Source organism: Pipra filicauda, unplaced genomic scaffold, assembly GCF_003945595.2.
Source record: "Pipra filicauda isolate LSUMZ 115617 unplaced genomic scaffold, ASM394559v2 scaffold13_size5146498_pilon, whole genome shotgun sequence".
Classification (NCBI taxonomy): domain Eukaryota; kingdom Metazoa; phylum Chordata; class Aves; order Passeriformes; family Pipridae; genus Pipra; species Pipra filicauda.
In genome coordinates this window covers 2,774,281-2,791,479 of record NW_024103874.1, presented here as the reverse complement: position 1 = coordinate 2,791,479, position 17,199 = coordinate 2,774,281, and the positions used below count along the sequence as shown (strand labels likewise).

The following is a 17,199-nucleotide window of genomic DNA, read 5'->3' as shown; positions in this document are numbered from 1 at the left end:
AAGAACTTCTCAGTTATCTGCAGAGAGTAAACAGGAGCTTTACATTCAATGGAAGCTGGTTTTATCTGCCACACCCAGGAGTTTCTGTGACCTCAGATTTTGAAACAAGAGCAGCTTATTTGAAAGCTGAGATAACCACCACCACTGTCCTGTTGTGCTGAAAAGCCATCACACCAGGGTGAAGCTGTTGAGGCTGAACTTCCCACCTAGGGGGTGAAAAATACCTTCCACGTAAAACTACATAAAGAAGCAGGAAATTAAAAATTAAGTCTTGTAAAATCACGTAGAAAGAAGACAGAGAGTGGCAGAGAGTATGGGGAAGGTCCTGGCTTTGGAAATAGCTCTTACAGCATTTTCTGTTCTCCTGTGTTGCTTTTACTGGGCATAATGTGTATTCTCTTTTAGAACTGGAAAAGATATAATATAATATTCTGGAAGGCGTGAAAGGAAGACTTAGAAAAGAACTGATCTGCTGTTCAGGCAAGAAAAAATACGTGTCAAATAAGCCCCAGTGTTTTGAGCAGCAGTGAGTGTGGGGAGGAAGGCAGGCAGGGAATTTCTGAGATCTTCTGTAACAGGCTTAACCAGCAGTGCAGGACTGGATGGGTCAGACATCAGGAAAATCTCAAATAGCAAGACTGTTCTGCTTGTACAATTCTTGTCTGGTATGTCACAGTGGGGTTTTGTAAAGCTTAATATAAAGATTACAGGAACAGCAAGGCAAAGGGATTTTTAAGCAACAGGTAATGCCATTTTCCCCCTTTCAATCTCTCTTCCTTCATTTTCCTCTTGATGAATCTCAACTGAACATATGAACAGTGTGTGAAATTAAGTTATACCTATCCATGGATATTAGAAATATCAGAATGTGATTCTCTGCATGAATCCACCCACGGCTTTGCTGCTCTTTGGATCATGTTCTGTGTCCTGCAGATTGTAACAGAAAATGTTAAACTTACTCATTAGTGCATTTAAAAAAAGCTATGGATGTGATGAAGTAAGTTTTTCCTATTATTTGCACCTTAACACAGCCAAGACAGAAGTGACTGCCAGGTGGAGTAGAAATACTTGTATTTTTATGACCTCACTTGGTCATCAGAGCGAGAGCTGAGACGTGCTGAGCTCCAGCTCCATCCTGCAGGACAGGAATTCTCTCAAAGAATGATCCTGAGATGCCACCTCGAGGATGATGGAAAAAATACAACTCAGTACCAAACAGGCAGTATCTCACTTTTAATGTAGCAAATATACAGGAACTTTGAATTACAAGATCACCTCCCAATGAAATTGCTAGCAAAAATATTCACAAAAAGTTCAAATAAATAACAATACATGATTATCAACATCAAAAGCTGGGCTGCAAACACTCAGTTAATCGAGTTCAGTCCTTCCAGAGTGGTCTGTTTATTTTTCAGATGAAAAACAACCGATGCAATGGGAGCAACAAAGGCTCAATACCTTTAAAATAAGGCAAAAAATAGTACATTCTAGGCAATTCCATTCTGCAGAAATTTCAACTATAATATCAGCTCCAAGAAAGGGTGTCACAGACTGACTGAAAAAACTGCCAAAATTCTCTCAAACTTCTACCAAGATCCTTTAAATAGCAAATTCAAGATAAAATTACCTCAAACAATAAATGAAACACAGAAAGGACATGAGCAGTAATGGGATTATGGTGCAGAGGAGGTAAAACTTTTAACTGACCACAGTATGAGATGCAAGTAATGCAGAAGAAAGAAATGTGTCAAGAGAAAAACAGTATTGCTTTACATTTCTTTGTGTGATACATTAAAAATACAGTTGAGCATTACTAAGGAAAGCAGTTTATACATATTGGAGTAAAACTCTGTTCAAGCCTTTGTAACAGGGTAATTTCATTGAAAACATCTGAGCTGTTCAGAGTTTATAGCTGTGTAACTGAAGGACAATCTGGCTGTTTAACTAAAATGCAACCTGAGCATATTTATTCTGTAGGTAACACTGCAGAACATTAAACCCTGGCATCCTCTAGCAAAAAAAATAAATCTCTCTGTTTAAATATCTCACATCACAGCAACTTGTTCTTCAAGAAGCATCATCAATGCCAGGCTTAGACACACAGATAGCAAAAAAAATATAATAGCCACACACTACGCTATGGATGTATCTTAATTAAATAATTTTAAACTGAAGGTATTTGATGGAATAAAATCTTCTGCTATATTCAGAAGTGCTTCTAAAGACAATATACATCAATACAAAATGAAGGAAGCATAAACCATATTCCTCTTCACAAAAAGAGCTCTGTTTATTTGTAGACCCAGAAAGAACACAGTCAAGTTAAAATGGAAACAGGATAAAGCCTAACCCTTACAGGTCTGCTCAGGCCAAGAGCTGTTTGTTGAGGCAAACACAGAATTTCTATTTCTGTGTGTGAACAAAGACAACTATAGAAGTATCAAATCAGTGAACAGAAATTAGATTGATGTGATTATCATGTGAGACAAACTTACTTGGCCAGATCACACCCAGCTGGATGATGAGCAAGGTATTCAGACTTATTTGAAGTGGCCTGACCATCTCCCCCTGCTTCACTTTTTATCTCCAACAACAGCCTGATGTCCACCAGATCACAAGCACTATATTAAAACAAAACTTTCCTATCTCTGTGATAACAAGCTTTTCTCAGTGCCAATCACCTTTCATCTGGTTTCTGATTGAAATGTTGCTTATTTATTCTTTAAACAGTGATCATGCAAAATGTGCCTGTATCTACATGCCCTCCTTAGAACCCAGGAAAGCATCAATACACAGTAAGGTTTCATAGGAAAATTTAGCATACACTAATATTCAGTGCTGTAACATGCTAAATTAATGACTGCACCTACCAGAATTTGTTTAAAAACCTGCTATTCTGATTATTGCCTGGATCCTGCTTGGGTTTTGTGCTTAGAACAGTGGCCTAGAACAGTGCACTGAACTCCTGCTCACTGGCAAGAGCAGCTCGACCTTTCACTGCTGTGAATGTGAACCAGGAAAACTTGACTAAGGCAGGCTTGCAAAACTTGGCCAGAGCTTGAAAGAGAAGCACTGGATGCAGGAACTTTTCATCTAAAAAAGCTGAAATAAGTGATGAGGCTGGGCCAAAACAAAGGGGTGAAACAGTGACAATGGGATGTGCTGGTCCTCTGTAGCTGCTGGTGTTCAGTTCTACCCTCTGAGTCCACCCCACCTCTGAGACAGCCAATTTATTTGATCTTTGAGCATGTCGGATTAAGTTTCACTTTAATTGCATAGAGCTCAATGTACATGCAACTACAATTCATTTTAACTGTAATGTCACAAATACTGAATCTGGAAACGTGATACCATTACATTTGTTTCCTTTATCAATTTAAAATTTCACATTTGGTCTCCAGCAGACTAAGAAAAAAACCACTAAAAATATTTCTTAAGACTATTCCTGAGCAATGTTTTTATGTACTGTAAAATACTTTAGTTTATTACTACATTTATTAAGATTCTCACATTTTAAACTACCTATATATAAATCCATGCTTTGAAATTTTACAAAGCTGAAGATCTGGTAGGCACAATGAAGAATAGAAACAGCTAAGCATCTTAAAACCAAGATGAGCTCACCAAGAGAAGTGCAATTTAGCTATATACATGATGTACTCTTTAGTATTTGCTACTTTTTCCATTTTCTATCACAATGTGAAGGATCCACTTGTAGGATCTGGTCCATCAGACCTCAGCTCACTGCTCATGAACACTGTAACTGGGTGGCTGAGGGTGAATTTAATGCTGACCAGGATTGCATTTTTAAATGAAAATACAAAACATGCTCTAGAATTTAATTTAAATAAGATCATGTCCCCAGCTGCTGTGACTGAGTTGGAACTGTAACAGATGAATGGACACATGAATATTGTCTGAACTGTCCTTTGTATTCTCTTGTATCTCACAGACACAAGAGAAGACAGAGGGTCCAAGGACAGGACCCAATCCTGGTTGTACAACTTTCTTCTGTAGGATATTTCCCCATGTCACCTCACTAAACCTTGAAACAAGAATCCAAGTTAGACTGGACCATGGGATAAATAACAGTCATATTGGGTGACTGAAAATAGGTATCTTCTGTATCAAAATGTATCTTTACTTGAACTTACAATACCCTTTAAATTCTTCCCCTAAGAGTTTATTTTTTAGATTTTGAGAGGTCACCAGTTCTGCAAATTAGGCCACACAGTCTCTGGTAATATCCTCACTTTGCATTACTCAAATATATCCATGTGCAATTTGAAATTTGGTCATTTCCTCTAAAGACAAAAAGCATCAAGACTTACAAAATGAACTTCCAGGACAGCCTCTGTAAACACAGTGAAGATTCCAGGTACAAAAATACACATTCCATTTTCTTAATCTGTAACTATTGAAGCTGTCTGCTCCCTAGTATTTTGTCTTAAAAAAGATCCTTTCTGCATTAAAATATTTCAAAACATTATCTCCATTCTTCTTCTTCTCAAAAAAATAACATCTAATTCATCAAAAAAATCCAATTCATCATCTTCTGTGAAGAATTAGAGTTGGCTTTGCATAGATAGCAGGCTCCATTATTTTACATAAAACAGCTGAGCCCTTTCCATCAGAAAACACCACCATCAAACCTGCCCCATAAAACAGCAAGAAAAAAAGAGCACGGACCCTATTCCCTCAAAAACACCATGTTAAGCACAAGGAACACCACAGCCTTCAACAGACTGGTGCAAATATGTATTTCTCTAAACTTCACCCTGTGCCATTGTTATTTTCATTGAGCAATTGTAAATATTTTGGAGGAAAGACCAATGGAAGACACTTGCCTTCAGGGAAAAAATTTCCTGCTGGCCTTGCTGGCTTAAGATCAAATGTACAGAAATGAAGAGTGCTGACTCGGAATTGAGAACGTATTTTCTCAGGATCTTCAAGGAAGAAAACCCTCCCGCATCGGCCAAAAGCAGCAACGTTTCCTAATGAATTTTCCTTCACTTGAATTTGTGTGACGTTTGCTGGGTGCCATTTGTTTTGATTTTCCTGTCCCCCGCTGGTTTTTTAGGAGGGACACAACCGCTGGCGCTGCCGTTTTTCTTTGGGTTTGTGCACGTGTATGTTTTGAAGCCTTTGATGGGAGCAGCCGCCCCGTGGAACGCCGGGCTTTGCTTGGGGGGTCTGATATTACCAACACTTTGGATTTTAGAGCCGTTCTCGGAGGGCTGCAGGTTGAGCAGCTGTTGCTTTGCAGCTGGTTTCTTTTTCAGTTCGCTCCTCGCGTCACCAGCCTGTCTCTGAGAAGGTGCTGCACATCCCGTTCTCTCCGCCGGCCTCAAGTGACCTGGATGAGACTGTACCTGGCGACTTCCCTCCCAGTGGGGATCCCCCCGGTGACCCAAACAGCTCCTGGGCAGCTTGGCAACACTATCCTGGGGCACCACTTGCCTGTTGGGCACAGGGCTGAGCAATGCCTTGCCTTTGCCAGGGCTCTTCAGGGCACGGGTGGAGCCGGGAGCAGTCTGGGGCCGTCCCTTGGCTGCCTTTCCCCTCTCGTTCTGCACCGTCTGCATCTGCAGCCACTCCAGCTGCACCAGGCGCTCCAGGTATTTCTCCAGAAATCCCGTCGGCTTCGGCCGGAAATCGGTTTTCCCTTCCACGTGGACAAAGATGGCCAGCTGCTTCAAGTCCCAGGAGTTGAAAGGGGGTGGGAGGAAGTCTGGGTAGTAATATTCTGACTCTTTAAAACCCATTTCAGGGACATGTTCCAAACAATCGGGATCGATTTCTTCAGCTCGGAGAATGAGTTCCGGCGGAGTGCAGGGAGAGGGGGGAATGGGAATCCTTTCTGAATCAGAGAGGTCACTGGCACTATCATCTTCAGCATCTTCTTTAATAATTTGTACTGATTCAAAATCAAGAAACATTTCACTTACAGATGCTTCTTGCCATTTAGAAGGGCCTGGACTGGCTCCAGCAACATGTTCTTCGTGATTCTTTTCCAACTGTTCTTTTTTACTGCAGTAAAAATGTTGCACTGGGACATCTTTAACCCTACAGAAGTTTCCTTGTGTGCTGCCCTTTGTGCTTGGAGGGATCCTGTGCAGCAAAGATTCATTCTGCCTTCTTTCTGGGAGACTCCTCTTTGGTCCTTGCACACTGTGCAGTGATGGGCAAACACTCGGGATCCTGAATGAGAAGGATGGTTAAATCTTTGAACATCAGTTTGCAAAGGTCTTGCTACTCCCTTCAAGGACAGGGATTTACATGACTGAAGCTAAAATTGGCACAGAAACTCAAGGCAAAATTAATATTTGCTGGTAGAGATAACACTTCCTACTACTGATTTATTTTATTTTATTCACTAAGGCAGGACAGTAAGTTTTCATATTGATAACTTAGATTTGTTGTCCTCATAAATGCTGAACTCTGGGGCCAGTGAAGTCAAAAGCACAACACAGCAGCCATGATTTAATCACAAGCATTTAATAAACCAGTCTGAAATGACCGCAAATTAAAGAGACAATCTGAACATAAAACTACCTTTTGGACTGAGTGTTGCTGTCTAGCTGGTTTCTTCCCTTCTTAAGAACATTTGGTTGGTTACCATCTTGAGTGTCAGGGGAAATCTGAAGAGATATCAGAGTATGTGATGTTATTAGGAAGCTGACTTAACCTAGGTACTCTTCTTATGTTAAAAAAAGGGATTCTTTACCTTTTCAATGGCACTTGATACATTTTTGCCCAATCTTCCAGGAGAAGATTTCACATAAGAAATTGGTTTATTTAGTCCTTTGGTGCTCGGATGGCTTTTTCCATTGCTGTAACTATGAAGGATTAAACAGAATATCACTTACAAATAGCAACATACATGACCATCAGAAAGGAAATACAATAAAAGCTTAGAATGCAATTGAGTTTAGAAAAGAGAATTGATTGCAACTATTCTTAAAGTTCACCAGAACTCTGCCGTGGTCACTTTTTACTTTTATACTATTAATGCTCTACTGTATTTTTAACACTATTAATGCAATAGTGAATAATTCTATCAGATGATATAACAGAATGTAGCCCTTATAGAGAATCCTCTGCCAGAGTATCTCAAAATTACTTTTGGGATAATAAAGAATAGATATTAGAGATCAGATATTTAACTACTGATTTCTATAATACCTGAAACTGCAATTTAACCAAAGTTATTATAAAGTACAATATAAAGGTAACTGCAAGTCAAATTTTGCTTGTCTTCCTCCTTTGCATACTGGAAACAAAACTTAAAGGATTATTCCTTTGAAGTTAAGGAGTGGAAGTAAGCAGGGAGCATAATGTCTATTCTCCTACCAATACAAACAATTTTACAAAAGGCACAAACAAAACTCACTATTTCATGTTATAATGGGGTCGTGACAATATTAGCAGGAGAAAAAACTCACATGTGAGCAAAGGGAATGGCATTACTGATCTGAGCAGCTTAAAACTAAAACATGTAGTTCCTCAATTAAACCAGATACATTCCTGTGTAAGCACACAGAATGAATAAATCAATGTATTCTGTAAGAATCAGAAAACAGTGTCTGTTCTACAAACAAGAAATATTGCTGATTTTGAAAAGAAAAGCTTTAAAATACCATTTCAAAACAGAAATAAACAAAGTGTGCCCTCCCAGTCTAATCTAGTGTGACTGCAGTTCAGTTAATTTGCCAGGATGTACATCTTGTTTTCACAGTTTTTACGCCAGTATAGTTAAATTTTGTTTTTTAAACAACCTGATTTCATAAGTTCAAAAGTTTATAAAAGAATTTAACTACGTCCCATGCTTCCAGCATTGCTGCAGTCACCTCTGTGACTTTGTGACCTGCGTGATCATCTGCACATTCATTCCTGCTGCTGTGGATCAGGGCAGAGGATGACAATCTCAACAGTACAGCCAGGCACTTATTAACTCGTCTACAGTATTTTGACAGTTCTGTAACTAGAAAGAGAGAAATTAATTTCCTTACTTTACCATTCCTTTGTGGTTTTCATTTGTGGTGTGGCTGTGGCTTCCCTTCTGCTGTGTCTCTCTGTGCAGCAATAAGGGATATTCTTGAATGCCTGGTCCCATTATTCCTCTCTTTCAAGGGCGTCTGCACCTTTATTTTTACATAATCTTCAAACGGCTCCAGTCTTTTGGGTTTGCAAGACACAGCGTATCAAACGCAGACATCGCCACGTCCTGGAGCTGCTGGAAACAAACCAAACCCTCCCAATGTGATTCTATTTTTAAAGCAGGAACATAAACATAACCAGCTCCTGGTAAACACTGTCCCCTCCTCCAGCACGCGCTTAATGGGAACCAGTATCATTCATTACTATTCCCAATCCAGGGAATCACCTGGGAGTCGGCAGCGTGACCAGAGCTCCCGTGCGGTGTCATGTGCTCACCATCCTCACCATTCCCAACATCGCTCCGCCTGCGCACTTGGACTGACTTGGATCGCCTGGAGCCGGGCGTCACAGCCCACCTGGGCGGGTGTTCCTGCTCCCAATTTACCGGGAGCAGATGCTCATCCCCCTGCGTTCTGTGCGTGCCGAGCTGTCCTCGTGTCACAAAAAACGCGCTCTTGCAATATTCATGTATGCAAATTTTGAACCAAATACTTAATTTTTTTTTTCCTTTTTCCAAAACAAATGCCTCATCAATTCCTACCGAAAACACTCAGAGCGGGATCTGTGGCATTCTTTTATTTCCCAGGAGCTGCATCCCCGTTCCAGGGTACCGCATTGGGGTGCACAGACACGGCGTGCAAATGTGACAGGTGACCAACAGCTCTGCTGACCCACCTTTACAGTCACTGCACTGCTGTTTATGCATTGCTTATGCACACTAATGCAAAATAAATGGAAAATAATTTACATTTGACCTCGTCCTCTGCCACACGCCTTCCCCCATCCTGTCCCCGGCCAAGGAGGAGCGCGGGGAGAGAACGGGGGCCCCGAAGCGCCGGGACGAGGCAGATCAGCGGCCGCGAAGAGGCAGCACCGGGACGGCAGTACCCGGGATGGAAAGCAGTGCCCAGGATGGATGGCAGCAGTGCCCGGGATGGATGGCAGCAGTGCCCGGGATGGATGGCAGCAGTGCCCGGCATGGATGGCAGTACCTGGGATGGAAGGCAGTGCCCAGGATGGATGGCGGCAGTGCCCGGGACAGATGGCAGTGCCCGGCATGGATGGCAGTGCCCGGGAGAAATGGCAGTGCCCGGCATGGATGGCAGTGCCCAGGACAGATGGCAGTGCCCGGCATGGCTGACAGGCTGTGCCCGCAGCAGCCGCCGATGCGGGCCCCGCTCCGCTCCCTCCCGGGCTGCCCCAGCGGTGCCCGCCGCGGTGCCCGCGCTCCGCAAGGACAGAGCCCGCGGAGTTCCCGAACCCGCCGCCCCCTCCACCTCCCGCCGGTCTCGCCCCCATCCCCGCGCCACGGCCGGGCCTCTCCCGGTCCCTGCCTTGCCTTTGCCTTCGGCCCCGCGTCCTTCGCCGCCGAGGGCGGTCCCGGGCAGCGCAGAGCGAGGGGCGGGCCGGGGCGGGGACAGGGCCCGGCGCCTGCGCTGCGGGAGCGGAGCGGGGCCCGCCCGGGCCGGGCCGGGCTCAGCGGGGCTGTGCCGTCCATGGGCGCTGTGGCGGCCCCGGGCGCGGATCGTCCCCCCGGGCCCAGCGCCGCGGCCCCGCCCGACAGCCCCCGCCGGGACAGCCCCCGCGCCCCCTCCAGCCTCTGCAGCAGCCCCGGGCTCGGCTCCGGCTCGCTGGCGCCCGACAGCCTGCAAGCCTTCCCCGGGCTCGACTCGCCCAGCATCCAGTGTGACAGCCTGGAGTGTCCGCCCTGCTCGTCCCGCTGCTGCTGCCGCGGCAGTGCAGGGTCGGTGGGGGTCAGCGAGGACAGTCTGCAGGCCCCTCTCGCCCTGTGCTCCGGCCGGGGGTGCCTCGGGGCGCACCCGGCATCCAGCGCCCTCTCCGACAGCCTGGAGTCACTTATCCAGCACGACAGCCTCCAGTCGCTCTCCAGCCTGTGCGTGAGCTCCTCCAGTATCAGCGGTGATAGCCTCGAATCCCTCTCCAGCCTGAGCCTCGGGGGCACCAGCCAGCACAGCGATCTCGAGTTTGTCGGCCCCTGAGACTGCTTTCATCTCGCCTTCATCTCTACACAGACCGCCCTCGCCGCTGGATCCTTCCAGCTGCTCTGAGAGCTTCCACGTTTGTGCCCTTCATTCACAAGGTGACATTCAAGTTGATCCTTCTTCCTGCACCCAGTGCAATAACCTCAGACCTTATTGTCCGTGGCTGCCATTTCCAAATTAAGTGCTTCAGAAGGGCAGTGTTCATTATTGCCTGGTTCTTTGCCATCAGTTAAGAATGGAAGTGCGTGTTCCTCGGAGAAATCCCAGCTATCTCTCTGATCTCTATGAGAACATGTTAAGGGCTGAAGGAGCGGCACGACGAGGACAACAGCAGCCCCCAGCAGTCCATACAAGTAGCAGCCTGACTTCTCAGGGCAGCACTCCAGCCAAGAGGAGCCCCCAGCCAAACCACCCTCAGAGCAGCACATCCTCCAGCTGTGACCCAGCACTGCGGCCCATCATACGCCGCCGAGCCAGGTCTTTGCCCACATCACCCGAAAGGAGAAGAGCAGTGCACTGTCAGCTTCCTGAGTGCCAGAGTCGTATGAACCGGGTGAGGTTTGCTGATGCTTTGGGTTTGGAGCTCACCGAGGTGAAAGTCTTCCAGACTGGCGAGGATCCATCCATCCCCTTGCATGTCCTTTCCAGGCTCTCCATAAACTCAGACCTCTGGTACAGCAACTCAGACTTGGAGTTTACTATGCAATGCTTGGTCCCAGACTTCCAGCAGCCTGCAGACTGTATGGATTTCTCCTCCCGACTTCAGGAGCAGCAGGTGTGTCTCGAGCGGGTGACCAGCTCCGATTTGGGGCTCAGTGGCACCATCCAGGTTCGCAACGTGGCGTTTGAGAAGCGGGTGTCTGTGCGCTACACCTTCGACCAGTGGCAGAGCCTCCACGAAGTGTGTGCTCGCTGGCACCACAGCATCCCCGAGAAAAACGGGCAGGATCAGGCCGATGTTTTCACTTTCTTTCTTCCTGTGCCTCCTTTCCTCCTCCAGCTGTGCTCTCTCGTCCAGTTTGCAGCAAGGTACCAAGTCAATGGCCAGGAGTACTGGGATAACAACAGAGGCCAAAACTACACCCTCACCTGTCGGACCCACCCCCTTAAGATGCCGAGGGAGTGTCAGGAGAGCTGGATCCACTTCATCTGAACAAAGGAAGTGGGTGCAGAGCAGCTTGTCAGTAGTCTTGGTGGCACTCTGTTCCTTGGCATGGCTCTCTGCTCCTATGGCAACAGTCTTCTTGGTAAAACCTGCCAAACCTGGCAAAGTGTCCCAGGGCTGGGGAGCAGCCAGTGACCCTGACAAACTGTTCCAAACTTCTCGGAAAGCTAAAAGGGCCAAAATCTTTATTGAGATACACTTGTGGAAAGCCCATGTCATTTCTTATAATGTGTGAGCAGAATGGTTTCAAGGAATGCTGTCAGACTACCAGAGGGTAAAGCAGCACATTTCTGTTTCCTAGTAATACTCTGGGTTGCACAGAATGTTTTTACTGATCTCATTTTGTACTATTTGTTTACTAAACCGCTTTACTAGTTTTGTTTCTAATTTTGTTTGTATTATCTCACCAAGTCTGGGCACTATTCCATTTATGCATAATTTGGATGGCAGACACCGTAGGGAGTACGTGTATTTATATATATCATATTAAGGCTGTAACCACGTTAAATATTCCCATTAATATTTGGGTTGGGAATTAAATGTTACTACGAGCAGAACATACATGGAAATATGCCATCAGCCCCTCTCTTTCCCTTAAATACCCAAAAAGGTGCCTTTTCTTATCTCCAGTGTTTGCAGCAGGAGTGATTGTTATTAAAATGTGTGTAAGGCAGACCTTCCTGGGGAAATTCTCATCTTTTTCAGGTGGTGCCCAAATAGGTTTTTCTCTTGTCCTTTCCTGGTGCACCTGTATTTACTTAGGGAAATTAGAGCAATTTTGGACTTGTGTTGCAGTTGAAGATCTCAAAACATTATATGAATGCTCATGATTTTACCAGTGTTTCTGGTAGAATTATAAATCAAGAAATGGATATGAGATAGATATATAGATATGTATAAGGAAAAAAATAGCACAGGGAGCAGGTTACAGAGCCTTGGATCCTGAATCCTGGCTCCCTGTTCCCAAGTGTCCCAGTACTACTGCAGCAGGACCTTTGAATTCTTTATTTAACTACTTCTCATTATAAAACTCCAAGACTGCAGCCTTTGCAGCACAAGCAGGAACTTCAAAGCAAAATTATGATTTTACTAGTAAACTAATACACAAAACCATAAACAGAATCCCTTCTGCTGCAGGGAGAGCACAGGAACACTGTTACACACCGTCTTCCCATGAGTCTTGCACTACTACTTTCATTCTGTGTTTTCAGTGTGGTTTAGGATTGGCAACAGGCTTGGATCTATTGAGCAAAAGATTGTCCGTAATTGTTTTCATATATATGGACATTGTTTTCATAACTGCATGGAAAGTTTATATGGTAGCATGAATTTTCAGAGCTGGCTGGCTGGAGGTATTAGAAAAGCTGCTTTTTAGGAGTGTACTGTGACAATCAGGCCACTTGTTTGGGCATCTTATTTTGGATTGGTGCTTATTTATTGAAATCACAATTAGGTTTTAAAATCACAATTTTAAGGAACCCATGACCAATTCTATATTAGCCCAAAACGTCTCCTGAGTAATTCTGGAAGTGCAGAAACCCCAAGAAAATGAATTTGTCTGGCAACTTAATGTTGCTCCTTTTTGTGGTACCCATTTAGCAAAGCTGGGATTTCAAGTGAGGAAGCTGCCTCATTCCAATTAGGCTTTGGCTTTCAGAGGAGCCAAAGTCATGAATGAAGATTCATGAGCTGCTGAGCACCTCCTGCAGAGTATTCAGAAAATTCAGTCCTATTTGGAACTATTGAGTATTGACTGTGTTGGCTGCTTTGCTGGAGCACTGTGAGGCTGAACATTTAGGTGGAAATTGTTTTGAAGGAGGAGGTGAGGCTGAGGTGGGATTGTCAGAGGGGAAAGTGCTGCCTGCACCCAGTGTCCCTGGGTTAGAGCAGTGACCATTACCAATCTGGCAGCAACTTCTTGCCTGGAACTGTAAGTCTTGTCTTCCTCATATGGCACAAAAGATGAGAACTCTGTAAGAAGGGGCATTGTCTAATTGTAAGGAATTTTGCCTCCTATGCTGGCCCTCCTGTGACTAAGTGACAAGACAGTATAGGACATACAATATCTGCACTAGTCAATCTATATTCTCCCTAGAAATGGAGATGTTCTCCCTGCAGTTGATTGCCTGTGGTGTGACAAACTGTATCACCTCTGCTGAGTGTGGAGAGAACCCTGTGGGACTAGTGCTGCCATTCTGCAGCTCAGCATTAGTGCAGGTTGTGCCAAATCATGCCAGAGTGAGTAGGTGTCGAGTGAGGTGAGCTGGAACACACCTTCCCTGACTGCAGAAGAATCTTTAGTGGCAGGAATTGAACTTGTGTACACTTACTTAGATGAAACTTGCTGACTTAGGGAATTCCATTAAAGTTTATCCACTATTGTTAAGTCCCTGGAGGCAAAGTTATGTACTTGTCAGTAAAGTAAGAAGGAAGTGGACATGCACACACACAGGAGCAGCTGTGCTGAATAAAAGGCACTATTTTAAAGTATTGTTCCCCTGTCCTTTTCCCTCTCAGATTACTGTATTTCTTCCCTCAGCAAACCCAGCAGACCCTGAAAGTCCCTCTGGTATTTGACAGGAGCTCAGAGCAATCCTTGGCTTCCTGGCAGAAAGATGCTGTTGCCATCTTCTGGGAGAGACTGTCATGTGCCAGCAACTGTCAAATCTAAATGTTATCTCAGACAAGGACAGATTATAGAAAGTTGAGGCTCTCAGTATAAAGGGTAATGCCAGATGTACCACAGTGCAGAGGGGTAGGAAATGAATGTCTCAGCAGTCTGAGTTGGGCTTGTATTGTCTTCCTTCCGCCACCTCTCCGGGTATTGGCATGTGCAAAATCTTGAATACTAAATACTAAAGCATTATTCCAAGATTCCCTTTGCTCTCCTTGCTTGCCTTGCACTGCTGGAGAAGCACTGGCAGTAGCAGTTCCTGGCAGTCCATCTCTCTGGCACTGCTGGCTGTCAGTGGAGCAGCTGAGCTGAGAGTGATCTCCGGGTTAAGCTGTTAAACGTTCACACCAGTGCTGGCACCTGTCACATCAAAGAGGAAACAGGCACTTAGGTTTTCTTGTCACATTCAGCAGTGAGCATCAAAAGGCTTCTGGTTAACAAAAATGGGATTAAGCCATTAAGTACTGGTAATATGCACTTCATGAAGGTAAACTTATGACCACCTCTGTATCTTCTCAGGACAACTTGACTGCTTGCACTGTGTTCAAACCAAGCACTTCCCTTATCATGAAGATTTTGTACAAGTGAATTCTTCACAAGGGTTATTGCCATATAATGCACTTTTTAAAAACGTATTTATTATTGTCATACAATAAATGAATGTCTGGTAGCCCACAGTTTCAAGGTTCTTCCGAGCACGTTTTTTAAAGAAACATATGAAATCCTTGTAAATGAAAAGGGGGTTGTCTTCTGTGATTAAATGTCTTGTCCAGAATAAAGTACATTACACAGGATATCAATAAAGCACATATGCTGGACAAAGAGTCTAGCAGTTGTAAAATTGCAAAGTTTTTAGTTCATTTTAAAAAGCAATAATAAAACTATGGCTATTGTAATACAAGAGATTGAAATAAAAGCTTTTCACAATTTTATGTTGTTTCTGTCAGTGGTACTCCTTTTAAGAAAACTCATGAGTTGTCACTTACAGAGCATCATAGTCAGGGAGGTCAGGTGGGTTTGAGTTGCCAAACAATGAACAGCACCTGATACACACAGTGATAGTCTGTGCAGCTGCAAAGATGGTCAGGCTGCCACTTTGAACATGGAATTTGTTGTCCTTTCACCTCAGAGTTCTATGTATGCAGCACCTGCAGAATAAAGATCTAATGTTGGAAAAAGGCACGCTGACTGTTGATTCTAATAGACCTTCATGGAAGAGAAAGGGATTTTCCTCTAATTGCACTTTCCAAAGCTGTGCTAGACTCAGCATGTGCATTTCTGAGCCTCACAGTTGTTATTATTCTGTTCTTTCAGTTCTCAGTGCTGCAGTCTGTCCTCTCAAATCAGGTCCTTCTCACTCACAGTTTCTTGAAAATATATCTACATGTGGTATATTAAGAGCATGTCCAGTTCTGCAATAACTGATTTATCCTTGATAGGAAATGCATCTTCATGGGGGTCAAGCATTTACTTGATCCAGTTCCAGGTTTGAATAATCTGTTGCCAGGTTTCTCCTAAAGCAAAATGGAGACATTTAACTAGAAGACATAATTAATAAGGACAGATATTGCCCATTACTTTTTAATTGGTGTTAATAACTTCAACACTTCAGAGTTGCTTGGGGGAAAGATTATTATTGCAAATCACTGTTAAAATACATAGGAATGTCTATACTAAGTTGTTTAAGAATGTTAATATCTCTTTTTATTACAAAGTATACAGATTGTTATAAATATATGTGTGTAGATGCATAAAGGAGCGTGATTTCAGGAGACATGATATTATAATATCTTGTCTTTATGACTCTTGTTTTCCATTATCCTGTACTACTGATCTGAATCAGAGCTAGCAATACCACCTTATTTTTAATAATCTTACCCACTAAAATAGAGTATTAAGCATCACCTGGAAATAAATATGATGGCCAGAGTGCAGACTAGCCAGGAGACCACCAAAGGATAAAGATTTTATTGTTTGATTTTAATAAAACACTTGAAAACAATGTGAATTTGTGTTAGCTTCGAGGGTGGGGATTTGTGCAAGATTATTTAAGAGCAGGACTGCTTTTTTTCTGAAAACATCTGACCATCAGGTTTATCCTACAGGTTGTTAGTGCTATTTTTAATATAGGTGTTATTTTTACATTTCGTTTCAAATTCATAGTTTCTTATATTTGTTTTACAAAGAAAAAAATTAAATTCTAACCTGTAAAGATAGCTATATGCACACAGAGTCAATTGTAACTACAGCACTTAATGTAGTGTATTATCAGTGCTCACTACAATGCTCTATGTACCTTGCAGCTGATAAAGACTCAGAACAGCAAGTCTAAGTGATTACATGAGTGTAATGTTAGTACTGACTTCTCTCCTGACTTGGCCTTCTCCTTGTGATCTCAGATGTGCAAGAATCTCAGCTGACACTTGATATTAAAACTGTTGGCATCAACACTCCTGACCCTTGAGCTCTACGCAAACTGGCAGCTGTGCTAAAGATTGAATACCTTGGCCAGAACAATGTTTTCCGCTAACTCTAATAAGGATAAACATTTCTGGTGCTGTAGTAAAGAAAGGTCCCTGTACACAGTGCTACCCTCCCCTAAACAGTTTTGCTTCCATTTTCTCAGGAGTTTTTAAGTGCAGTTTCCATGTCTGTGGCCCAAATAATTTCACTGTTCTGGTCTGTTTGATGGATAACTTACTGAAACTTCTGCTCTCTGCTGATTTCCCTTCTGCTAAAGCAAACAAAATAGACTGATATTACAGAACAAGAAATGAACTGAAGTAGTCTCAGTGTACCTATTGCAGGAGGGAAAGTGTAGGATCCACTTCTGAACTCTGCCTCACTTCTCTTTTGCTATAGAACAAGTAAGGCTGGACAGTCTCATCCTGTGTGTTTGCTCATGGGACTGGTAAAGGGAAAGCATCGAATGCAAATTGGCTTTTATTACTTTTGCTTCATATGATGGAAGCAAAATTCAGGATTCAGCTTTTACAGAAAACTAGTGATGCTCCAAGTTCCTCATGTAAAATTTTGTCCCCAGTGGGTTTCTCAGTAAAGCTGTATTACCGATCTGCTTCGGATCACCCACTGCCAACAGTAAATATGAGGGCAGTTAACGCTGCAGTGAATTGCTTTAGCAGGACATTCCTCCTGCAAAATGCCCAGCGCTGCTCACTCCCAACTCCTCAGCGCAG

General features: G+C 43.7%; 2 protein-coding genes across 3 annotated transcripts; one reads left to right on the top strand and one right to left on the bottom strand.

The window, feature by feature from the left end:
- Nucleotides 1–1,209: 1,209 nt before the first annotated feature.
- On the bottom strand, nucleotides 1,210–8,236 carry FAM217B (family with sequence similarity 217 member B). Of its 2 annotated transcripts, none has more exons than XM_027710675.2 (4): nucleotides 8,013–8,236; nucleotides 6,728–6,839; nucleotides 6,556–6,641; nucleotides 1,210–6,201 (listed from the first exon to the last, which is right to left on the bottom strand). In XM_027710675.2, the coding sequence occupies exons 1-4, from the start codon at nucleotides 8,114–8,116 to the stop codon at nucleotides 5,010–5,012; spliced, it is 1,494 nt and encodes a 497-aa protein (XP_027566476.2). In that variant the 5' UTR covers nucleotides 8,117–8,236; the 3' UTR covers nucleotides 1,210–5,009. The 2 variants fall into 2 exon arrangements, with proteins under 2 accessions (XP_027566476.2, XP_027566477.2); XM_027710676.2 differs by having other exon boundaries at nucleotides 8,018–8,123.
- Nucleotides 8,237–9,856: 1,620 nt separating this feature from the next.
- Nucleotides 9,857–14,934, top strand: PPP1R3D (protein phosphatase 1 regulatory subunit 3D). Its single transcript, XM_027710665.2, has one exon. It carries the CDS (start codon nucleotides 10,399–10,401, stop codon nucleotides 11,314–11,316), a length of 918 nt encoding a protein of 305 aa, XP_027566466.1. The 5' UTR covers nucleotides 9,857–10,398; the 3' UTR covers nucleotides 11,317–14,934.
- The last annotated feature ends 2,265 nt before the right edge of the window (nucleotides 14,935–17,199 follow it).